Source organism: Notechis scutatus, chromosome 3 (assembly GCF_049901735.1).
Source record: "Notechis scutatus isolate UNSWTSFEM ecotype Mainland chromosome 3, rNotScu1.2, whole genome shotgun sequence".
Lineage (NCBI taxonomy): Eukaryota > Metazoa > Chordata > Lepidosauria > Squamata > Elapidae > Notechis > Notechis scutatus.
The window spans coordinates 19,435,103-19,461,291 of record NC_142011.1 but is presented as its reverse complement, the minus strand read 5'-3'; the positions used below and the strand labels follow the sequence as shown (position 1 = coordinate 19,461,291).

General features: G+C 39.9%; 1 protein-coding gene across 9 annotated transcripts in view; it reads right to left on the bottom strand.

Annotated features, from left to right (window-relative positions):
• The window catches only part of BCAS1 (brain enriched myelin associated protein 1), a 55,621-nt gene extending 33,758 nt beyond the window's left edge, over positions 1–21,863 (bottom strand). For 4 of the 9 annotated variants that reach the window (XM_087959270.1, XM_026664957.2, XM_087959271.1 and 1 more), the window contains exons 1-3: positions 21,740–21,857; positions 13,985–14,064; positions 11,878–11,965 (exon numbers count right to left, since the gene is read on the bottom strand). In XM_087959270.1, coding sequence (XP_087815396.1) covers positions 11,878–11,965; positions 13,985–14,056 — 160 coding nt within the window. In that variant the 5' untranslated portion in view covers positions 14,057–14,064; positions 21,740–21,857. Of the gene's footprint in view, positions 1–11,877; positions 11,966–13,984; positions 14,065–19,131; positions 19,180–21,739 lie in introns of those variants that run through there. The other 5 variants (XM_026664960.2, XM_087959272.1, XM_087959268.1 and 2 more) reach the window with 4 other exon arrangements.
• Between the last annotated feature and the right edge of the window lie 4,326 nt (positions 21,864–26,189).

Genomic DNA, 26,189 nt, shown 5'->3' with positions numbered 1-26,189 from the left:
TCTGTGAGTATTCAAAACTTACAGTGGATAACAAAGGGCAGGAAAAACAATGAGTGTCATGAACATATTTACTTCATATTGGAGTCTATTTCTATTTCTGGTTCTACAGCAAATATATAAAACTGCCCTAATTCATTGATCTTGTCTACCCATTAGAATGCATTTTTCAACTGGCTCAAATAATTGGCAATTACTATTACTTTCCTCTTTCTTTATTTCTTTGTTTATATCCTACCTTTATTATTTTTACAAATATCTCAAGGCAGAGAATGCACACCTTCCTCTTCCTATTTTCCCCACAACCACAAGCCTATGAAGTTGATTGGGCTGAAAGAGTTACCAGTCTCCCAACCAGTTTGCATAGCTAAGGCAGAATTTGAACTCATGGTCTCCCACTTTCTAGCCTGGTGCTTTAACGCAGGGATGTCAAACTCAAAGCCGCAGGTTAGAGGAAAACAGAGCTCACAGAGGCCATTTTCACTGGCAGAGTACTCGGGCCACCACAGGTGCCCCTGACATGAGTAACATCAATCTGGCCACACCCACCCCAGCTCCCTGAGGTCAAACACAACCCCGATGCTTCCCTCAAAGAAATTGAGTTTGACACCCCTGCTTTAATGATTAGATCAAACTGACTCTACTACTTTGTGCCAGTGGTGGGATTCAAATATTTTTACTACCGGTTCTGTGGGCATGGCTTGGTGGGTGTGGCAGAGGAAGGATACTGCAAAATCCCCATTCCCTCCCCACTCTTAAAGTTGCCAAGGTTGGAGACCCCTGCCCTGAAGTGGTAGTTTGGCCCAGTTTGGCCCAGTTCTGATGAGCCAGTAGCAGTGATGAGTAACAGAGACTGAACCTGTTCTCTCCGCCGCGCTGCTATTGGGCCCACCCACCCGCCTGGGCTCCCATACTCACTTTTATCTGCTGAATTTGAAGTGCAGCTGCTTTGCGCAGCACAGAAGAGTGCTGTGTGGCAGCTGCTGAAGTAACTGGGATTGTGCAGGCTTGCAGGAGGTGAGTTAGAATGCCTCTGCACCTGTGCAAATGCCTCTGCGCCAAGTGTGTGTTTGGTGCACGTGTGCATGCAAAGTGTGTGCATGTGCGCAAAGCGTGCCCACCAAGCCACACCCACCGAACCAATGGCAAAAACGGTTGAATCCCACCACTGCTGCCCTGGATTGTATTCCCTGACTAGAACCAAAGGTGAAGAACCCCAATAGCTGGAGAAACTCAAAACACACAGGTTCTTAGTCTTGCTTGGGTTGAATCAGAGCTTGTTCTTCCCCATACAGATTCCTACAGCTTCCAAGCACTATGATAGAACCTCAGTGGCATGATTTAGTCAGTCCAGGGTGAAAATGTACCACTGGATATCACCGTCAATAGCAGCAGCATATTGATAATGTTGGACCCATGGGTGGGATTCTACCAGTTCGCACCTATTCGCTAGAACCGGTTGTTAACATTCTAAGCAGTTCGGAGAACTGGTTGTTAGAAGAAATTACTGGCCTAATCCTGTAAGGAAGGCAGGAAGGAAACATTCTGGTGTTGCTTACAGAAACTGCCTCTCCATTAACTATTATTACATTCTTGGCAGGACTAGACTTCCTGTCTCAGGAACATCTCTGGAGTTTCCCCCCCCCTCCTTTGCTGGTACTTTGCTTGTGTGGAGTGACCATTCAAAGTTACAATGGCACTGAAAAAAGTGACTTATGGCCATTTTTCACACTTACGACTGTTGCAGCATCGCCACAGTCATGAGAGGCCAGGCGAGGAGATGCGTGCCTTGATATGAGTTATATTGAGTTGGCCACGCCCAGCCAATAATATGACCACCAAGCCATGTCCACCCAGTCACATGACCACCAAGCCACACCTACCACCTAAGCCATGCCCACAGAACCGGTTGTTAAAAAATTTGAATCCCACCCCTGGTTGGACCCTGTATTGAGAGGTGACATCACCTAGCAGCTTTGTGTACCCACAACACTAAGGACCCTATCCATGTTTTCAGAACCAATGGGTTCGAATTCTTTCTAGGTAACCACATTAAACATTCCCTTATCAATTCCGTAAAACCTTGCGGAGCCCGAATTGAACTCAGAAGGAACAAGACTAATTTATCTGACAGAGACCCAGCGTAGCCTTCACAGTGCCACTGACTCCTTCCCCAAGAAAGATCAGGTTACCCTAAACCAGAGTTCTCCAAACTTGGCAACTTTAAGACTTGTGGACTTCAACTCCCAGAATTCCTCAGCTGAGGAATTCTGGGAGTTGAAGTCCACAAGTCTTAAAGTTGCCAAGTTTGGGAACCCCCGCCCTGAACAATGTGATAATCCACTTATCTGTGGACAGAATAAGAGCAAAACAAATTGTTACGTTTTGCTGCTGTTTTTTTATTGCCCCAAAGTAATTCTTAAGAAAGGTTTTTACCTATGCTCAATTGGATTCGCTGTTTAATGATGCTTTTTCTGAGTTCATCAGAAAACCACAGAATTGTCTCAGATATACAAACAGGGATTGTCTACACAGTTCCCTCTGAAACCAAACAGGGCCATCATATTTATCTGAAAGGAAGACTAAATTATTTACAAAGAAATCAGCTTTATAGCAGGGTGGATACCTTAGATTAGATAAGTATGGTAAAAGAAATAAATGAATTTATTTTTCCATCTAGAATTTCTGTTGGTAAATATGGTGACCATCTCAGAAGTATGACAGAAACTATTTCTCTTACTAGAGGAATGCCAGGAGAGCTAACTCACGGGGGTGATGTTTGAAAACCCCTGATCCTTCCTGTATGATGTGCCACCAATTGCTTCCAGGGCTCTTTAAGTATCTTCAAACCTGAAAGTGCCATCAGACACCTGGAACATATTACCTTGAGTGGTGGACATGTGCAGAAGCCAAAAGATATTGGACAAAAATACATACATGGTTGGAAAAAATGGTAAAGAAACATATAGTTTTGAAACCTTAAATTATTTTATTAGGAATGGTACCAGAAGGTTACAGCAAAGAAGAAACATACCTAATTATTCATGTATTAACCACAGCTAGGATTGTATTTGCTCAGAATTGGAAAAGCGATAAAATACCGGCAGAGGGAAAAGTGATTGAGAAAATATTTGAATGTGCAGAGATGGATAGATTAACATTGGCAATTAAAGAAAAAGAAGAAACTGAATATTATATGGTATGGGGTCTATTTTTTCAATGGTTGGAAAATAAAACAAGTTAAAATTGAGTAGATGAATATATAAAGAAATAAGTTAAGATTGTTATAAAAATAATAGACATAAGAGATAATGATTGATAATGAAAATGTGATTATTGTTATATTGGTAAGAAAAATGTTAATTACAATTGCTAGCACAAGACATATGTACCCAGTCGACACGCTGTATGAATGAAAGAGGGAATTATTGTAAATATTAAAAATAAAAATTTAATTTAAAAAAGTATCTTTGAACCAAAGTCACACGTGCTATGAAATGAAGTTCTAATATCTATGCCCATTATATTCATTCCCCAGAAGCCTTTTGGATTATTGTGACATCCTAGAGCCTACCAGAGATGATGAAAAAACCAAAAGTGCTTGACGGTTTCTGAAAGTTGTTTTTTTTAATGAACTTCAATGAGTTCTTGGATGAAGAGTCATTCCGAGCTACATCAGAAGTTGAAACTACAGTGGCAAGTGTTGCAAACTACACATGCATGCCCCAAAGACTTGGAAGAATCAAGAAAGATTTTAAATTCTGCATGGGTTTCTGCAATTAATTGAACCTTTTAGCTACAAAATAGGACATGTAACGGTGCAGAATGCCAGGGGCATCAGTGTAACTCCAGTAATAAAAAGCAAATGAAGATGACAATTCTGCAGGTTGAAACTTTACTGGGTCACACCAATGAATTCGACAAGTCTCATTTGGATTAGCCTCTGTTATTTTAAGCAGATTGTCAATTTTGCCTCACCCTTTGACTAAATATGCTTCTGCTGAATACACATCAACGAGGGTGCTGAAACATATAGTTATTAATACTGGTCTCTCTCTCACATCCTTCATTGTGCTACAGCTTCCCTGTTTCCAATCAGAATGGAAAATCAGAGAAAAATATTCTGATACTGAACTGAAAGAGAAAAAAATAAAAAGCTAGAAAAGCAACTTTTGGAGTTGAGCAACATAATTAGAAGCCTGACAGCAAGTTGTAGTTCCTGACACAAAATGGATGGGAATGGGGAACAACTTGTGTGGCCTGTTAAAAAATAACCATTTAACCAGAAAGTAAAACTGTTTCTTCTTAAGGTCCGGGGCCAGCTCTGACTTTTTCTGAGTTAGTTTTGTCTTTTTTTTTTCTGGAGAATTGGTCATATATCCAAATAAAGTTTTAGACGACAATAATAATCCACCTTATTTGTTTTCTTATCCTGGTAATATGGGGGTGCAACAACAGTCTTGAAAATATGTATGATTCCAAGACTGGTGCTTTGCAGTATTTCCATTAAGAAAAAAATAACCTTTGAAATTTTAAGTTTTAGGCAGGTTGGCAAGCCTAGGCTAGGCCAAAGTCAATGTCCACGGATTTAGTTACACAGGTAGTCCTCAAATTATGACCACAACTGTGCCCAACATTTCTGTTGCTAAGCGAGATAGTACTTAAGTGAGTTTTGCCCCATTTTGTGACTTTTCTTGCCACAGTTATTAAGTGAATCACTGCAGTTTTTGCATTAGTTACACAGTTGTTAAGTGAATCGGACTTCCCCATCGACTTTGCTCGTCAGAAGGTGATTACATGACCCTGGGACATTGCAATTGTCATAAGTATGAAACAGTTGCCAAATGTCTGAATTTTGATCATGTGATCATGGGGAGGCTACAACGGTCATAAGTGTGAAAAATAGTTATGTCACTTTTTTCAGTGCCGTTGTAACTTTGAATGGTCACTAAATGAACTGTTGTATGTCGAGGGCTACCTGTACCTTCCCACACAGAGACACTTTATTTTCTCACCTGCATTCCCCTGCACAGAGCTGCAAAGATTTTCTTTATAACTATGCAATTAACTTCATAGCATAATGTGGTGTTTCCTGAAATTCAAGATGCAGGATATTTTAGACGAGCTTGCAATCATGTGAGCTTTCTCACAATATTATATGAATGCTAGTGTAGAATCTACCACTCAGCCTCTCAGTGGCAGAATGTTTGAAAGCATTTGAAAGTGTTGCTCACCTTGGCTTTTTAGAGTCATGTCTCAAATTAGGCTTCAAACATACCTGTGCATTCAGCCATGACAGCATCTTAAGAGGCTTCCAAAGAAAACATAGAGTTGGTTCATAATCTACTTACATTCAGTTACAATACAGCAGTGGGATCCTACCTGTTCCACTACCGGTTTGGGGATCGCACGTGCACACACACCTAACATGCGCACGCAGCTTTCCCCACACCAGCTGAGGTCTGCAGCACCTGTTCTGTATTAACATACTCCAAAAGGTAAATTCTGATTGGTCCGCACGAACTGCATTCTGATTGGCCGACTCAACAACTGTGATTGGCTTACTTAGAATCAACCGCGATTGGCCGAGCCGATTGCGGGAGATTCAAAGTACTGTCATTGGCCGATGAGCCGCGAGCAATCCCTATATGAAGGGCTGCCGCGGCTCCAAGATCTCGTACAGATCTTAACATAAAATAAAGAGCTTGAAGTTCACTGGTCTCGCGTCTCTTTTGTACCCAATCTAACAGCACCAATCAGTTGAGAGGATAAAGAAAAGAGAAGCGCAGAGGCAGGTGGGAGGGGAGATCCTGCGCTTTTCTCTTCTTTCTTGTCTCAGCGGATTGTGGAGGCTTTTTTTTTACTACTGGTTTGGCTGAACCAGTCCGAACCGGTAGCATACCACCACTGTTACAGTAGCAACAAATGCACAATCAGAAGACTTGAAGAACCAGGTTAGACCCTGATCATCATGGAGAACATCAATTGCCTGTCAAACTGACAGCCTGTGGGCCAGATGCCTCACATGCAGGCCACAAAGGCAAAAAACTTCATGATACATCATATGACATGATCGAGTTTGACATCCATGACTATGTGGTCACTAAGAGCTGGTAACAACTTGTTGGCATGTAATCAACAACTCCCCTTCCAAAAGTATGGATACCCAAAGCAAAATCTATGCCACCTTATGTGTCACAAAAATGAAAGTCAAGCTAAAATGTGATTCTCACCAAGTTAAACATATTGAAAATCTGGATCTGATTCCTTCTATAAAAAATAAGATGGGGGGGGGGAGGGGTAGAATGGTCAGTCTGATTTAAAGATCAAAAAGAGTTGTGAATTATCAATTCCACAATTCCTTTTATTTTCCAAGCTAGACTGCTGCCTGATATTGTAACACAACTCAGGACGAAGAAAAACACAGCTAAAAGAAGTAATTATGGAGTGAAACGTAACACATAAACACACCACTTGTATGGTCCTTTCACTAAAGACCTGTAGGATTGATACAAACCAGGGCTAAGATACACACATCTATTGCTATCACTTTTAATTTAACCTTTGCCTTACAATCCATTTTTCACTTTATGATTCAAACAGATGTTTCTGCAAACCATTTCCACCAGAGAAAAAATCTTTCGCAAAGTAACAAGATTCTTGATAACAACCAGCTTTGTCTTCTTTGGCAGTTTTTACAAACATGAAATTATTTGAAGTGCCAAGTTGCTGTAAGAACTCTCTCCTCTGAAAGTCATTAGTAGAAATGTTCAGGAGAAAGAGCATGGACTGTAATACCACTGGGCATGCACGAGCAATGTGTTATGTCGTAGAACAAAGGCAAAAGTGATCAAAAGCAGCTTCTGATTTCACAGATGAATAAAAATGTCTCCATTTTCAAAGCAAATAAACAGGGGAGCAAAACTCCGTGCGGAGGAGTTTGGCAGGGAGACTGTAATTGATTCCACACAGCACAGCCAGTAAAGGAATCTTTATGGTAATCTGCAAATTATGCACAATGCTTGTTCTGCTTGAAGAGATGTCAGAGTACACCTGTTGGAGGTTTAAACATATGTCCTTGTAACAGGAAAAAGGCTTGAGGAGAAAGTGACTAACTTGAATACACCATAAAAGGTGAAAAATTCCTATCCAGGACAGGTGAAACTTTTGAAAAACCTATTAATAACTCTCCCTTTCTAATGATTTGTGTGGTTGAAGATGAGTTGGAACACTAATTCATATAGTCTGAACTTATCAGATTGCTATATTTTGATCTGAAAGTTATAAAATTATTAACAGGGCAGAATAAAAGAATAATACAATAATAACAGAGTTGGAAGAGATATTGGAGGTCTTCTCAACCTGCACAAGCAGGAAATCCTATACTAATCCAGACAAATGATTGTCCAATCTTTTCTTAAAAACCTCTAGTGTTGGAGCATTCACAACTTCTGGAGGAAAGTTGTTCCATTGATTAATTATTCTGTTAGAAAATTTCTCCTTAGTTCTAGATTGGTTCTTTCTTTGATTAGTTTCTATCCATTGCTTCTTGTCCTGCCTTCAGGTGCTTTGGTGAATAGGTTGACCCTACTCTTCTTCGTGGCAGCCCCATAAATATTGGAATACTGCTATCATGTTACTCCCAGTCCTCCTTTCATGACTTTGGACTATCTTCTACAGCAGGGCTGTCAAACTCCTAGCCCACAAGCTGGATGCGTCACACACTATAGTGATGCCCACACCTGGTTTAGCGAAGGGGAAAAAAGTCCCAATGCCACCATAATGATGTGAGTTTGACACCCCTGTTCTACAGTATCTGTCAAACACTTCTTTCTTTTCTATGGCTGAGGGCCAATTTTAGCAATTTATTAAAGCATCAAAAACTAAAGATAAACAAACTAATTAATAATTGTGGCAGATTGTTTAATTTGTCAACAAATTAGTGCAACTTAGAGAGAAGGGCAAGAAGGAAAATGTTCAAATGATTTTATTCCTAAATTTGAAGTCTTTTATTTATGATATAGAATATAGAATAACAGAGTTAGAAGGAACCTTGAAGGTCTTCTAGTCCAACCCCCTGCTCAGGCAGGAAACCCTATATACCATTTCAGACAAATGGTTGTCCAACCTCTTCTTAAAAACTTCCAGTGTTGGAGCTTCCACAACTTCAGGAGGCTAGTTGTTTCACTGATTAATTGTTCTACCTGTCGGGAAATTTCTTCTTAGGTCTAAGTTTTTAGCCATCTATTTCCCTTTTCCTTAAAAAAAAAAAAAGCTGTTTAGTAGAGTCTAGATCTGAAAAAAATGCTGAGGATTTAATATGCACTGGGAACTGAAAAATAATTCCTGCTTATCTTTCTAATCAGGAGTCAGTTCAGTAAACATGCTAACAGTTTTGGAGAAGCTGCAAACTGTTGGACATGTGATGGCCTGTTCAGTTGCATGCAGGTTAAGCAACTTCAGGCCGTGCCACCTATCAGAGTCTGTCAATTACTTGACATGTTTCACCATTTTCTCGCAGCTCCAACAGATAAGAAAGAGCCAGAAAATTAGGGATCTCCTAGATATGATAGGACTGGTTCAGCTTGATGTATTCAAAGTTGAGCAGACCAGCATAAAGCTCATTATCTATCAAGATGGGAGTCAACATTAAAGATTAGAAGGGCAGTTCAGTTTTCCCTCTTGATGTGTGGTAGCAACAAATGAGACCTCCAGCCAAGTGAGGGATCATCATCACCAAGGACAATCAACTTAGTTCTGGCTCATGTTGTAAGTTATCCCACAAGCCTTTCTTTTCATCTCCAGCAGTTAAAATACAATGTCACAAAGTCTAAGATTTTTTTTAAAAAACAAATAAACGATGGCGTAAAGTAGCCATGATTCTTTGTTTGTAGGATTCACCTTGCCCTGGGGTGATGGGAATGAGAACTATTTTTGCAACGGTGTATATCTTTTCTCTTTCTTGCAATGTCATGTGGAAAAGAGGTGAGCCAACTCCATATGAGTCAATCAAGTCAAACACTATTGATTAATTCAAGCTAACACCCACAATGTAAATTTGCTATTGACTGATCAGCCTTTTGTACTCAAAACTGCACCTTTATTGTACACAGAAAATAGACAAGTGATAATGCAGGACACACACACAAAAGAGCAAGAATTTATAAGACTTACAGGGCACTTTCAATATAACAGTGGTAGGCTTCGTAAAATAATTCCAGAAAGAGCTATTTGTGGCAATAATTTGTGTTGGTGAGTAGAATCTTTTCCCTGGCCATAACTACTTTATTTGCAACCTGAAAAAGATTTCTTGGCCTTCCATTCTTCACAACATCAAAGGATGCCATCTGCTCTTTAAATAATTCACAATGCTTAGCGATTTGGAACAATATTAGATTGAGGACATTATGGGGAATTTCCCAAGAGATCCATGTCATCCTGGAGATCATTGGACATATGCAACTTGGGAGCACAGATCAAAATACAGCTTGTTGAGAAACCAGAGATCTGGCAGCTGCCAAGCTCATCAGCCCTATGTCTTAGCCAAATGTGAGACATTGCTCAGAATTTACAGAGAAGAAGCTCATTCATGTGAAGTGTACTCAAATCCCTTTGAGCAGCCTATTGCTCTAAGGCAGGGGTGTCAAAGTCGCGATGACACATTGTCATCATGTGATGTATCACAATTTTCCCCCCTTTGCTATCTAGATGCTAAAGGTGAGGGTTTCCTCTATCCCAGGACTGTCAAACTGCTGGCCCATGGGCTGGATGCATCACGTGCTGGCCATGCCCACACCCGGTTTAGTGAAGGGGGGAAAAGTCGCAATATGTCACGTGATGGTATTGTGATGACCCGAGTTTGACACTCCTGCTCTATCCATTCGATTCTGACTCTAGGGGGCAGTGTACATCTCTGTTTCTTAGCCAAAGGAGCCACCATTGTTCAAAGACATTTCCATGGTCATGTGACCAACATACACTGAGGCACAAGGAGCATTGTTACCCTTCCACCAAAATGATACCTATTTATCTGCTTGCATTTGCATGCTTTCGAACTGCTAGGTGGACAAGAGCTGGAGTAAATAACAGGAGCTCATCTCATCGTGTGGCCCTTGGGTCTCGAACCCAGACTGTCAGCTTTCCAGCTGACAAGCTCAGCATTTTTAACTGCTGAGCCATCACACCCTCCAAAGATTCCATGATTTCCCCTAAGCTTCCCATTCTGTAAAAAGCTCATCCCACCTACATTAACAAGGGTCAGCTATAAAAATATATATTATTTATCATGCTGATGGATTTTTACAACCTGCCAAAACAACCATCATCTATAATATTTTACGGGTCAAACCTGCAAGCTTTCTATACTTCAGAAATAAACGCTGACTCAGACTTCTTTGTCTGCATAAGTAGCTCTCTGTCTGGTGCTTTCCAGATCAGTTGGCAATATTGGTAAGGGAAGATTGGAGCTGTAGTCCCACTTCAGAGGTACCAACCTGATGAATCTATTTTCTTGAAATAGAGGGCAAGCTTCTTCTTTTTTGGCCCATAGAGTTGAATTTGTAATACAAATAGTTCTCACCCTGCGACCACAATTGAGCTCAAAATTTCTGTTGTTCAGCAAGACAATTGTTAAGTGAATTTTGCCCCAGTTTACAACCTTTTTTGTCACAGTTAAGTGAATCACTGAGGGTTGTTAGTAACACGGTTATTAAATGAATCTGGATTGACTTTGCTTGTCAGAAGGTCACCAAAGGGGATCATGTGATCCCAGGACACTGCAGCCATCACAAATACATGCCAGTTAACAACAGCTGAAGTTTTGATCATGTGACCAATGGAGATATTGCAACAGTCATAAGTGTGAAAAATAGTCATAAGTCACCTTTTCAGTGCTGTTGTAACTTTGAATGGTCAATAAATGAATGATTGTAAGACAAGAACTGTCCTAGAGATTATATAGGTTATGGTTTGTGACATCAGGACACCACAAGGAAGAGAGGGGTAAATAATTCCACCCTAGAATATTTTTGTTGTTTTGAGGTCCTTGGAAGTTCTCAGGGCATAAGGAATATCTTAAATGTGGTCAAGAGCTAGATTACCTGTTTTATTTCTATACAACTCCACTCAAAGAGATAAAAGAATTGGTATTGGTGTCAACTTGTAAAGCATTCCTATGCCTATTTTCAAACTGCCATAAGCAGGAGGAGGGAAAAACCTGAAGGAGCAGTACAGCAATTAAAACCAGAAATATATTCCACGCTTATCTTACAAAGATTGTAGTCTAGGCTACTGGATCTTCTGCCCGGGAAAATCCTTCATTGGAGAATGTGATTGATGACACACAGCCTGTGAACGTACTTCGTTGGAGAATCTGATTTATGACACACCCAGGAAGGAGGGGGGAAACAGGTCACAGGTGACCATAAATTACGTGTGGCAGAGTTGACTTCATATGGGTCAATGCCGACATGTTGCTCCTAATAAATCTTTTGGATTCTTTTGAAGCTTGGCTTGAAGTTCATGTTTAATTAGGGCAATCATCAGAACCCTGATAACTGGAGGACAATTGGTAGTTTTTAAGGGGCACAATTTTAAGGGGCACAATTACTTCAAGACCAAGACATCCATTTTGTTGCTTAGAATACCCCAACATGTATAAGAAAGCTCTGAAAATTAATCCCTGCCTATTCTGAGAAACTCTATTGTTATTCTGTGGGTGCTATGGTTTATTGGAAAGCTTATCCCTGATTATATGATGCACTCTGCCTTTCTCTATTTCCTACTCACCCAATGAAGAAATGCCATTTGACTGTTTGTCTTTTCAGTTCCCACAGCCTGGTCCTAATTATATAAGACATGGATATGCTACCCAGGACATACCTGTGTCACTGTTTGCAGAAATCTCTGTCTGTACTGGTTGGATAATAACAGGTCCATTCGTAGGGCTTTCAGGAGGTTCAGAGGAAATCTGCAGCATAAGATTAAAGTTTGGTCATCTGAGGTACCAATTTGTCCTGAATGTTTGTAATGTTTTATGCATTACAGCAGAGGTGTCAAACTCAAGACCCACAGGCTGATCCAGCCCTTGAGTGCCTGTGGGCTCACCCTGGAAACAGTGAAGGACTGGCCAATGGTGCCTCTGCCAGTGAAAATGGAGCTTCCAGGCTCTGTTTTCAGCCACGATGGCCTCCTGCAATCCACTGCCAGTGAAAACAGCCCGGGGAGGCCGTGCACAGCTGAAAACAGAGCCTCAATGAGTTAGCCACAGGCACCCTGACAACACCTGCCCCCAAGGGTTCTGATGTGGCCCTCAATGAAATTGAGTTTGACATCCCTGCACTATAGCAATCAACAGAAGTTCAGTTTGAACCAAGTGTGGGGAAAAATTGTGATAAAAAAATGAGTGAAACATATTTGTTTGATTGGAGGCAAAATACTATAGATTTATGAAATGATCACTTCTCTAGATTCATCTTTCCAAAACAATGTGTTTTTGGCATTCTTGCTTTGGAAGTAAATTCAGCTTGATTGACTTCAGATCGGATTTGTATAGGAATACACTGTGAATCTCTCATTCTCCTACATATTTTTTTGCAAAATATCCCCATTGTAAATCTTCTCTCTCTATATAAAAATGGATGTGTGTGTGTGTGTGTGTGTGTGTGTGTGTTCCAGCATAACTCTGGAACGCCTCCAGCAATTTCAATCAAACTTGGTACACAGATGACTTATCCTTTGGAAACAAATACTGTGGGGGTAAGACACTCCTAACATCCCTTGGGGTATGTTTGCCTTAAAATGGCTTCTACTGTACAGTACAGTGGACTTGCCATGGTAACGGCTTCACAGTACTGCACAAGGGGGCTCCCTCTCAGCCCTCCAAGGAAACGTCAGGCGATTGGCCAAGTGCAATCAAAAAAAATGAAACACCAGCGTAGACAAGAAACTCCCAAGGAGAGGAATAGAACACTTGCAACACTGTGCGAGAGACAGTACAACAACATGAATCTCGACTTCAGGATTTTCATGTCTAATACAGGATTGGGATAAATAAATACCCGGACAACGCTGGGTTATCAGCTAGTCAGCAATATAAAAATGATTTTGTGTTAAAATAGGACTGTGTGGAATGATAGACAGACAACAGACAGACGATAGGTAGATGATGCATGATTGATCTGATGATCGATTGATCAATCGATTATACATACATAGATAGACCAATAGACAGATAGATAGATACTCTTCAGGAGTGTTTGAAACTTTGAAGCAAACCTTCAAAAAGTTTTGATGAAGCAAAATTGGCCCATGTTTACATATAATGGAGTCTCTGTGGGACTATTTCAGGAAAAATGAATGAATCCACTCTAATCTACATGTTCCAGCTTTTACTCTCTTTTTTTGAATATTGTCTATTTCACATAGAGTAGAGTGAGCTCTAGAAAGGCAGTCCACTTATCAATCTGAAACTTTTTTTCTAGGAAAAAAATACACTGTAATCTGCTATGGTAGCTTGAAAAGAACGGCAGTGAAGGTCACCATTTTGAATTTTCAAGTTAAAAAAAAAGATTTTGGATGAACCTGTAGTTTCCAAACCAGTTGTTGAGCTAGGAAACATATAAAGCTTTCAGTTTTCCCCAAAACCAAGACTTACAAGATGCAGGGAAATGTGTGAAAGAGTGAAAGATATCAACATAATGGACAAATGTCTGGTTATATGAAGGTCAAATAACTGCCAATAAAAGCACCAAAGATACATGCTATGATGTGGAAGATCCATTTTATTTGTATGTCAAGATATGTAGAGTACTGTGCATATTTTAATACTATTTAAATATTGTATGAGCCAAACTTATCCAAGTACTTTTGAGATATATTGGAAATCAAAGGCTAAGTCTGGGAATTTTGGGAGCTGAAATCCACAACACTCTAGAGAAAAGCACATTGGGTAAGGCTAATATACACAAATGTTTACTCTAAAATTTACCTGTGAATATGTTGCTTTAGCAGCAGGATCTTGATCTTCAGGATCGTTTGGAATGAACTGTGTATTTCCCATAACAGTGGCTGTAGTGGGAGACAAATGAAACAATTAAGTACAGATGAATGAATATATTTCTGTCAAAAATCACAGATGGACAATAAGGTTGCTAAACCTCAGCTTGTAGGAGCACCAATCAGCATAGCCAGTATCAAAGAATGCTGCCAGGTGTAACAGCAATAGCATCTAGACTTATATACTGCTTCACAGTGCTTTATAGTCCTCTCTAAGTGGTTTACAGTATCAGCCTATTGCCCTCAACAATTTGGGTCCTCATTTTATCGACCTCAGAAGGATGGAAGGCTGAGTCAACCTTGAGCCTGATGAGATTTGAACTGCCAAATTGTAAGCCGGCAGTCAGCAGAAGTAGCCTGCAGTACTACACTCTAACCATTGCACCATCGTGGCTCATAACATCTGTAAAGCAACAGATTTCTCATTCTAAATTTTATTTTGTCAAGGGCTACCTGTAAGTCAGCCCTTGACTTACAACCTTTTGTTTAGTGGCTGTTCAATAGCACTGAAAAATGAGAATTACAACTGGTTAAGACTATCACAGCATCTTTATGGACACATAATCAAAATTTGGGCACTCATCAATTAACATATATTAATGATGGTTTCAGGGATCACCATTTGCAACTTTCCTAGCTGGCTTCTGACAAGCAAAATGTCAAAGGGGGAAGCCAGGCAACCATGTGATTATTTAACAATCGCAGCAATAAAGGTGGTAAAATTGGAACGTTAATCTACTTTCCTGCTGTGGCCTCTTTAGGAAAAGGATTTCTGAATCTCAAACAAAAATAAAAACGGAAGTTCTCAACATTTTCCTTTCCTTTTTCCTCTGGGTGACCAATTGGAAGGCAAACAGAAAGAAAGATATGATTGCTTTTTCTGTAATTACCTATCTGTTTTTCTTGGGGGTGCTGAAAAAAGAATAAGCACATATAGCAAGATTTATCATGATAAATCAGAAAAACAGGGATGGAGAGAAGTCCCATAGATTACAGATAATCAGAGTTGGAAGGGACCTTGTAGGTCACTTAGCCCAACCCCTCGCCCAAGCAGGAGACCCTACACCATTTCTGACAAATGGCAGTCCAATCTCTTCAGTTGTAAAACTGTTAGGTTTTCCCATATAACAGAAGAAATGTTCTCCACTACGATAAATATCAAAGTTCTAAATGTGCAGTACTAAGTAATCTGAGTTTTGAAAAAGCCAATATAAAGCAATTATCTTATCAGAAACTTGAAGGGATGTTTTCAGAGTAAGGTTTATTGCACCAGATTTTTGCAGAAACTCAGAAACAACTCCAGACCCTCCTATGATGTTAGCTTTGTTCAAATGCTGAATTGTTTTGAAAGATCCACAGGAAAATTGGCATTTCCAATATTTTACTTCTGAAGGACTTGGGGGCAGTTTGGTCTTTGACCGCATTTCTCCAGATGTATCATTCCTTTAGAATATTTTGGAATATTCATGGATTTTTAAAGGAAAAAAATGGGTTAACATCTAAGCAGCTGTCCTTCAAAATAATCATGTTTTTTCATAAGATTTTTTTAAGGGTACACTGACACAATTCTTTAATTTCAGCTTGAAGGTGCTGTTCCAATTGTTGTTTAAGGTCCTATTTACATAACACCATTTTCCTCTCGCCCTCAGCCCTTAATCAAGGTTGCCTGGCTTTGAGGTTTTCTGTTCTAGTGTGAAAGTGGTATTTTCCATCTACACCCAACAAAATCTTGCCATACAGATAGTCCTCCACTTAGAACGAGTCATTTAGCAATTATTTGAAGTTACAATGATACAAAAAAAAAAAAAAAAGACTTATCAATAGTCATTGCACTTAAGACTATAAAAACAACTCCACAGTCACATTATCACAATCCAGGTGCTTGGCAACTGACATGTATTTATGATGGTTGAAGCATCCTGGGGTCATATGATCACCATTTGCCATGGTGGCACAGTTGTCAACTTCAAAGTGAAAATTTGCTGATTGCAACTGTTGCTGCTTCTCAGTTGTCACAGAGACATTGGGGGGAGCAGGGAGAACCACCTATGGGATGCCAGTTCCAGATAACAAGATGTCCTCCCCTGAGAACCAAAATCATTTGACCAGATGGGTTAGCAAGACCCAGATCGTTGCCAAAACAATATTGGAACCTCTGATTGGACAATGTGACCTGCACTAATTGGAGGGAGGGCAATTTGATTCTTTAAGTATATGAAAATGGCAGGAAATATCTAGAGTTGGTTTTTTTTTGCTTCAATCTATACCGATATGATATACTCCAGGGGTGTCAAAAACAAGGCCCACGGGATGGATCTGGCCTGTGATGTGGTTGGATCTGGACCGTGGGGCCATCTTGGAAAATGTAGGAGGCTGGCTCACATTGCTTCAGCCTGGTCTACCTGCATCACTTTAGCCCAGTCTACCCAACACAAGAGGAAACATAGGGCCAGTGTTGCTTTGGTCCGGTCTACCCAATCCGAAGAGGAAACATGCCAGCAGTTTGGGAATGGCATCAAGCTGACCATGCCAACACAGTTGGCCACACCCACTTTCTTAACCATGCCCACCCAGTCAGCCACACTCACATCCCCCCAAGGTCAACCACAGCCCTGATGCAGCCCTCAATGAAATTGAGTTTGACACCCCTGATGTTCTCAATAAAGCTTAGTGAAAAGAGATAGATTTCAAGTCTGCTTGCTTGATTGGATCTGTCAGTCATGACCTTGACAACAGTGGTTAGAATGCAGTATTGCAGGCTACTTCTGCTGACTGTTGTCCGCCAGCAATTTGGCAGTTCAAGTCTCAGTGGTCCACGGTTGACCATCTGAGGTCAGTAAAATGAGAATCCAGATTATTGGGGGCAATATGCTGACACTGTAAATTGTTAAGAGAGAGCTGTAAAGCACTGTGAAGCTTAGAGGGCTATAAAGCACTGTGAATCTAAGTGCTATTGCAATTTGCAACCTTCCCAGCCACTTGTTGAGCAAAAGTCAATGTAGGAAGTTGGATTCACTTAATTTGCAATCAGATCTTGACAGCGGATGAAAGCAACCAAGCTGTCCATCTTTCCAGATTCACCTCCTTTCCAGTTTCTCCCTTGTGTCCACTCCAAGATGAGGATAATGACTCATGAATGCAAGGAAAGATATCTATCACAGTACTTTCACTGAACTTTCAGTAAATTGTTAGGACAACCCCACTCATCACTGTACCAAAAGAGAGGTCAGCTATGGGGAAAATTATGATGCTGTAAATTTGCTCTACAGACTGGGGGAAGGCATCTTAATTTTACTGCCTGGATATCTCTGTATTAAGAAAGAAAATGGCTATTTATTTCCTGCCTATTTTATAAGACATGGGAGTGAAGGGATTTTGGGTTTTTTGAGTTCTGGACTAGTTTGAGGCAGGTTTGATAGAATCACATTTCTATGCAGGTGTGGCTATGGAATAAGAAATCACCCAGAGTCCCATTTCAGAATGAAATGAGCAGATAAACAAACAAACAAACAAACAAACAAACAAACAAACAAACAAATAAATAAATAAATAAATAAATAAATAAATGGATAAATAAATAAATAAATAAATGTTTAAAAAGTCAAGATGGGAGTTTTCATTGTACAATCACAATCATCTTAACTGTTTTGACAATCCTCCTTGGCACCCCTTATTTCTTTGTGACACACCTTATTCTTTGTGCTTTCCTGCAATACGTTAACGTCAAATGAAGCAAAGAGAACTTCGGGATGGCTTCCACACACTTACGAGGAGTTGGGTTGTAGAAATGTGGCAATGTGGCAAACTAATGTAATCTATTTAAATTTAATATTGACTGCCCATTCCAAAAATGCTGGCTGGCCTGCAATGACGAAATATATAATTAAAACACTTAAGAACGTGAAACAATATGTAGTGAACTGGATTAAAAAACCATAACAATAAAAAAAACAATGAAAGGGACTCCATAGACATAATAACTCAGACTGGGAAGTATTGCCACAGAAATCTCAAAGGAAATTTTGGTACTATGAAACCTAACATATTTGTGATGGCTTGGGTTTCTTCAGGCTACAGCAGCTTCATTAATTTATGCCACAATAAATCTGTTAGTCCTTATGGTATCTCTTTATTCTTTGTATTTTAAGGAGTAAGATGTCACTAAATTCGAGCCATAAGGGCCGGAACATAAGTCTGGAACTAGAAATCATTGATGCCTGTCCAAGTTTAGCTATGACAAAGAGCAAGAAGGGGAAAAATATGTTGGGTGTGATTGCCTGCTAAGTAAATATCCGGTTATACAGCCAACTAAATAGCTTTTTAGCGGATGCCATTGGCATACTCACAGAACAAGCAAGAAGATTGGCAACAGCTTTTAATAATGTCATGTGCTCTAACCTTGGCCATCTAAGGGAAAGCATGAGAGTGACAGTGGAGACCAGCTATTGGGAAGGCAATGTCTTTGAATCTATCCCCATTCACATGAAGTCATTAGTCTGCTTTGTCAAAATAGGCAGCAAAGGGAAGGGCTGGGTATTAGTCATTTGGAGAGTAAATAAGAACCACCCAAGAACAATTTAAACAAGTTTACAGCATAGCATACTCTGCATTTCAAGACCTTATAACCTCTCTCTCTTAGCCTCAGGGACAAGCCTCCAACTTTTTATGCACCTCACAAGATTAATGCACAAATGACTGCCCTACAGACACCTGAGACTTCAGGACGAGAAAGCTGGATTTGCAGAAAGCTGGCATAGCAAATGGTTGGAATAAAACACCCCTTCTCCATCTGTCTACTCCTCAGATAAAAGTGATCCCTCCTAAATGCATGTATGTATGTATGTATGTATGTATGTATGTATGTATGTGTATATGTACACACACACACACACACACACACACACATGAAAGGAGTCATCCAAAAACTTTGCCCCAGAGTAGTGTGGAAAATTAAAGCCACCGCTTTCTTGTTAGCATATCTCACCAGACCAGTGGTGTGATTCAACCAGTTTAACAACCGGTTCACCTCACATGTGCTCCCAACATTTAGAAAAGACAATTTTTAGCTATAATACTTACCTTCTGCTGCAGCCCCAGTGAGTAAAACAACTGAGGTGAGGCAAACTGCTCTGCTGCACAAATCAGCTGTACTCAAGGAAATAAAGCACAGGAAAAGGGCAGGGGCAGGTGGGCAGGGCCAAATGATCACCAGAACTATTGGTTCTCTTGAACTGGTCCGAACTGGTAGAATCCCACCCCTGCACCAGACCTAGCAGACATTATTAGTGGACTCTTGCAAAATTATTGAATCCTGAAGCCTGCAAAAACCAAACATTTTTGTCTCCCTTTCTTTCTGAAATTGTTTGTGGTTTGTACTTCTGAGCATTGAATTCCTCCATAACCATTTTCCCTTTTATGTTTTCTATAAAAAAAGACAGGTTTCTCTCATGTTAAAGTCAACTTCAGGTGATTTCGCAGACACATCAATGTATTTTTTTTTTGGCTGCAGATAGAACAGATTTATCATTGGTTCTTCCAGGATGTCTTCTGACCTCCCTTTTCTGGAGTCAGAAATCTTTGGTATGGATGGTACTTCATCAGAAAATCTCCAAGTTGTAGGCTGGACTGAGAAATCAATAAAACCAAAACTTGTGTGTGTGTGTGTGTGTGTGTGTGTGTATGTGTAATCAAGCTCTATATTGCTGCCCCCCAAAACAGCATTGACATATCCAGGAGTTCATCATGTCTTAAAGGAACCTTTACGGTTTACACAAACTAACAACTAACACCTCTACAACAACAACAAAAAAGGAAGATAGCACTTTATATTAGCAAAAGTAGGATATCCAATTTTGGCTATTTTAACAGTTGTGGACTTCAATTCCCAGCCAGCCATGCTGGTTAGGGAATTCTGTTAAAGTCCATACGTCCTAAAGTTGTCAAGGTTGAACACCCCTGAGCTAAAGTGTTGCTAGAAACAGCACAGCTACCCCTTATCCCCTCTACTACCACATTATTATAAGTCATGTCACTTTTACTCAGAGCTTTTTAACACACCCAAATTTAGCAAGGATCAAATATTTTTATTAGTAGTAAAAATAATAAGTTGTAGCTAGGTAGAAAACTCATGCATTATAGGTTGGCTTATTAAAAGATGAGAAATTTGAGTTATGAAGTATAACTCAAAGATAAACATAACCTGTTATTTGTGAGCAGCTTTAAAGGAAAATGGAGATAGTGACCAAGAGGCCTCTCTGTCACTAGGGCAACACCTTCAGAAGTAAGGAGAAAATATGGAAAGGAACAGGCTTCTTCTGATCTGAGTTTTTCTGCTGTTGTTTAAAGCTTGAAATGACAAGGGCTTGTATGTATGTGTGTGCACCTTCCAGTCAGTGTTGACTCTTACTGACTGCCTGGATTAGTTCCTACACTTTTCCTGACAATATTTTCTCACACTTTCCCCCTTCCTTTGTTCTTAGGCCTGAGAGAGAGGGACTGGCCCATGGTCACCTTAGCTGGCTTCATGCTTAAGGCGGAACTAGAACTCACAGTTCCCTGGTTTCTAGCCCAGTGTCTTAACCGCTACATCAAACTGGCTTTCAAAAAATGGCAAAACATATTGGTTATCGCCTGTTGTGCAGTTTACCTGTAAGAAAACAAAACTCTAAAAAAAAACCACCCTACAACAAACAATAGATAAAAACTCAAAGTAAACCATTCCAAACTCGATTGCAGAAAATAGGACTTCAGCAACAAAGTGGCCAATGCCTGGAACTCACTGCCTGACTCTGTTGTTACATCCTCAAACCCCCAAAACTTTAACCTTAAACTGTCTACCGTGGACCCCACTCAATTCCTAAGCGGTCTGTAAGGGGGTGTGCATAAGCGCACCAGCATGCCTACCGTCCCTGTCCTACTGTTCCCATTTATTCGTACTCATTTATTATGTATATACTTATACCAGTTTACACTTACATGTTTGTATGTTATGCTCATACTTATACTTGTTTCATGCTTGACAAACTAAACTAACTAACTAAAAATAAGTAAACAAATTACTTTTAAATATTATCCATGCACTTCCTGTGGGCTCCAAAGCAGCCTAGTCTAACAGTTCATTTTGTTCTCATAAAACGTCTCATTACTTTGTTTGCCAGAATGGTCTTCTTCTTGGAAAGCAGAGATGGGAACTGGGTTCTCCCCAGTTCTGGATTTCATCTGCTGCTTCCCAGAGAGGATTGTAAACAGGAAGCTGGCTAGAGGAACCCTGATTTTTTTCCCCCAGCTCAGTGCACTACGCAGTCTCATTTCTTCAGCCTCCATGAATTGGCTCCATGTTGTAAGCTTTGGGTGATAAGGACTAGTAGTTATGCTAGCCCTATGGCCAAGTCTTGAAGACCCTGCAGTGTAGAAAGCTGCCAAAATCTCTGAGAAACACTCTTCCTCCACTGCACAAGGCAGAAAAAAAAAAAAAGGAAGGGAGAAGAAAGAAGGAAAACAAGCCAACCAACCAACCAATCAACTGATTTGCAGTGTGTAGTTTTTATGTTTTGGTAATGAGCTTAAAAGTAACGTTAAAACATACATCTTTGATAAACCGGCCAGGACTCTAATAAATACTATTTGAACACTGGTAGATATTTTAACATTGAATAAAATACATACATAACATACAAACAAATTGTACCTTGCCTGTGTTTGCAGAATGAAGTCTGGCTCTGTTGGGCTGTTGATCCCTTCTGGAGCTGTTCAGCCACAGGTGCTGCAGTGTTTAAAAGTCTCTTCCAACAGGTACCTTGCTTTGCCTTGAGCAATATTCAGAGTGGGTAAACATTAGGTACAGCTACATGGATTGGGTGGAGCTTTGGACACTCAGTAGCTTTAGTCAGCTATTTATTTTTCTGCCTGGCCTCCGGGGCGATTCTAGTCTGCTCTGTTACAAGTATGCTTTCCACCATTAATAGTGCCTGCCGGATTTGTAGGACCTTTTTTTAAAGCAACAGCAACAACAACAACAACATACAAACAACAGAAGACCATGAAGCTTACAGCCAGTTGTGTATCTTTGGTTCCTTGGACCAACCCCCCCAAAAAAAAAAAAAAACAAACACCCAGTGTGTTTATGCAGAAAGAATGCTCAAGACATTTAATGGGAGTTACCTAGGGAATATAGGATTGCAAGAATGTGGCATATCCACATGAACAGGAACTGGAGCAGTTGATGGCTTGCTATGAGCAAATTGCACAGCTTTTTGAAGAAAAAGGCTGCTTTAATTTGGATTCTATAATCTCAACAAGGGCTTGTTCTGTTGTTTTGAATTATTTTCACTTTGTAAAATTGTGGGATAGTATGGAGACTATTGACTGCTTATTGGATCCTCACCCTTCATAGATGACTGGATCAGCTGGAATAGCACTTAAGGGAAGTGAAGAATGTCTCTTTGTAGGTAAGATGCATTGCATCCTATATACAGCATCCCTTGATCTAGGAAATCTGTTTTGTAGGCAGATTACATTTTGTTTCTGGAAAAAGTGGTTAGTAAAACAGTAATCTTGCAATTTGAGAGATATCCGGATGATTTTGAATATCTGAATCCATTTCAGTTCAGGTTTCAGCTAAGATACAGTATAATAACTATTTTAGTAGCACGCTGATTTATATCAGGGGTGTCAAATGCGCACCGTCATGTCGTCATGTGATGTATTGCAACTTCCCCCCTTTGCTAAAATGGGGGTGGGCATGGCCAGTGCATGATGCATCTGGCCCGTGGGCTGCAAGTTTGACACTCCTGATTTATATCCAATCTAGAGACTGGCTAGGAAATAGTACAACCCAGCTAGATATTTTTCATTGACCCTGACATTGGCAAATAAAGCCATCTTTTAGCAATAGTTCAGGTCCTTCCTTTAAGGCCATGTCCACTGTCCAGTTAACATAATCAATCAATCAGAGAAAAACTGGAAGGGACCTTGGAGGTCTTCCAGTCTAACCCCCTGCTCAAACAGGAGACCCTATACCATTTCAGATAGGTCGCTGTCCAGTCTTTTCTTAAATAGCTCCAGTGATGAAGGACCCACAACTTCTGAAGGCAAGCTGTTCCATTGGTTAATTGTCCTCACCAGGGGTGGGATTCAAAAATTTTTAACAAACGGTTCTGTGGGTGTGGCTTAATTGGTGGGTGTGGTTTGGTGGTCATGTGACCGGGTGGATGTGGCTTGGTGGTCATGCACCACCAAGCTGGACGTGCCCAACTCAATATCACTCACATTGAGGCACGCATCTCCTCGCCTGGCCTCTCATCACTGTGGGGATGCTGCAACAGTCGTAAGTGTGAAAAATGATCAAAAGTCACTTTTTTCAGTGACATTGTAACTTTGAAAGGTCACTCCACACAAGCAAAGTACCAGCAAAGGAGGGGAAAAAAACCCCAGAGAAGTCCCTGAGACAGGAAGTCTAATCCTACCAAGAATGTAATAAGGATTAATGGAGAGGCAGGTTCTGTAAGCAACACCAGAATGTTTCCTTCCTGCCTGCGTTAGAATGTTAACAACCGGGTCTAGCGAATAGGTGTGAACCTGTAGAATCCCACCCCTGGTCCTCACTGTTAGGAAGCTTCTAATTAATTTCAGGTTACTCATCTCTCCTTGATTAGGTGATGAGGAAACTACATAACTACATTTCAGCTCTCTTGTCTGACAGGATACTAAATTATCTTGCATGGGTCACCATCTATATGAAATTACAGCAAGAAATAAATCAGATTTTGGAGTGGAATTATGACATTCACCACTACTGCTCCTCCTTATCTAAGTCAAGGAACAACTGACATCCTTATATGTTGAAATTTAATAGTGGCATCATCAAGGAAATAATCAGAGATCATTTCATCAGAGATCAGTGAATCAGAGAAAACAAGATGAAAAAAGTTCTGAAGGATGGAAGTGCTGTTTAAAGTATTTAAACCAAACAGATTGTGGAAAATGCCTCAGTTCCCAACAGAGGACATCTACTGCCAACTATGCTTAAGTTTTTAAGTTAAGTTTTAAAAGAAGAGATTGGGCAGCCAGAGTTCTTAAATGGCATATGGTCTCTTGCTTGAGCAGGGTGGACTGGAAGACCTCCAAGGTCCCTTCCAACCTTCTGTTGTTTTGTTGTTCTATTATTCTGTTGTTATTCTATTATTCTGCTAAGGGAAGCCTTTGACCTTAAGATTGATCCATTCCACTTCCAAATTTCTTTGAGATTTTAAAATATTCATAGAAAACAATTGTCCATAAACCTATGCCTATTTCCCTTAATATGCATTTTGTTCTCCCTTACTTTATACTAATATATTTTGCAAACAATTTCCTCTAATGTGAGCATTCTTTTAACTAATTTATGCATTTTTATATAGATCGGTTCCTATATTCTTTCAAAAATATTGTCAACAACATTACAAAAGCCTAAGAAGTGCATAATTAAATAAATAAATTTACATGTCCCAAACTGACCTCTTACTTTGAACATGAGCGGTCTTGGATAGGGGTGGGATTCAACCGGTGTTACTACCAGTACGGTGTAACGTTTTTCCCTCAGACACTGAATTTTCCAAAACCAAATACCTTTAATCCAATTCACAGATTTTCTATTTGAGTCAGTACCACCCATTCAATTTATGATAGGACATCTTAAATAATGACATGTTCATGTATATTTAATGGAAAAATCAGGCTAAAAGAATGTATGATGCTCGCAGCATATTTAAAAAAAAACATGTTACTCGAGGGATCCATGATAAATAAATGAAAGGTAGTTGACCTTCCATATGTAGTTCTCTTGTTTATTTATCAAAGAATCCATGACATGAAATTCCTGGTTTTGTTTTTATTATGAAAATCTATGGCTTGGAAGTGAGTCAGAAGTACCCGCAAAGTCATGGATTGTTAAACCAATTTACACAAATTACATGGTAAACAAGATTGCTCCATGCCCATATTCTTAAAATATATTTTAGTCCTTTCCTCATCATATAGGACCTGTATGGTAAAAAGGAATTTTGACATTTGTTCTCTCCATTGGATAGAAATCACAATTCCAGAGAAGACTAGACAATCTTTGTCATCTAGACTATATGGAATAGAATAGAATAGAATAGAATAGAATAGAATAGAATAGAATAGAATAGAGTAACAGAGTTGGAAGGTACCTTGGAGGTCTTCTAGTCCAACCCCCTGCCTAGGCAGGAAACCCTACACCACTACAAGCAAATGGTTATCCAACATCTTTAAAAACTTCCAGTGTTGGTGCATTCACAACTTCTGGAGGCAAATTTTTCCAATGATTAATTGTTCTGTCAGGAAATTTCTCCTTAGTTCTAAGTTGCTTTTCTTCTTGATTAGTTTCCACCCAATGCTTCTTGTCCTACCCTCAGATGCTTTGGAGAATAGCTTGACTCTCTCTTCTTTGTGGGATATTAGTAGAGATATTAGTCCTGAGATATTAGTAGAGTCCCATCATGTCACCCCTAGTCTTTCTTTTCAATACTCTAGACATACCCAGTTCCTGCAACCATTCTTCATATGTTTTAGCTTCCAGTCCCCCAATCTGCATTCTTTCTAGAGTCTCAACATCTTTTTTACATTGTGGTGACATGAATGCATTGTTCCAAGTGTGGCCTTACTAAGGCATTATAAAGTGGTATTAACACTTCACGTGATCTTGATCCCTCTGTTTATGCTGCCTAGGACTGTGTTGGCTTTTTTGGCAGCTGCTGCACACTGCTGGCTCATATTTAAATGGTTGTCCACAAGGACTCCGAGATCCCTACTATTGAGCAAGGTACCACATATACTGTACCTGTGCATTTTCTTGCCTAAATCTAGAACCTTACTTTTTTCACCATTGAATTTCATTTTGTTAGATAGAGCTCAATGTTCAAGTCTGGAATCCGACTCTGTGGGGATTTTTTGGGGTGCTATAGCATAATTGAATCCTTTGGTTAGGACATCTGTTTCTGTTTTGGTGAGTTCTCTGTTGGAAACATTGTATACTAATTGTTTCAGGTGTTGTTGTGAGTTGTTGGGAGTTATGCTATAGCACCCCAAAAAATCCCCACAGAATCCATCATATGTGCAGTAGAATCCAGCCTAACCAA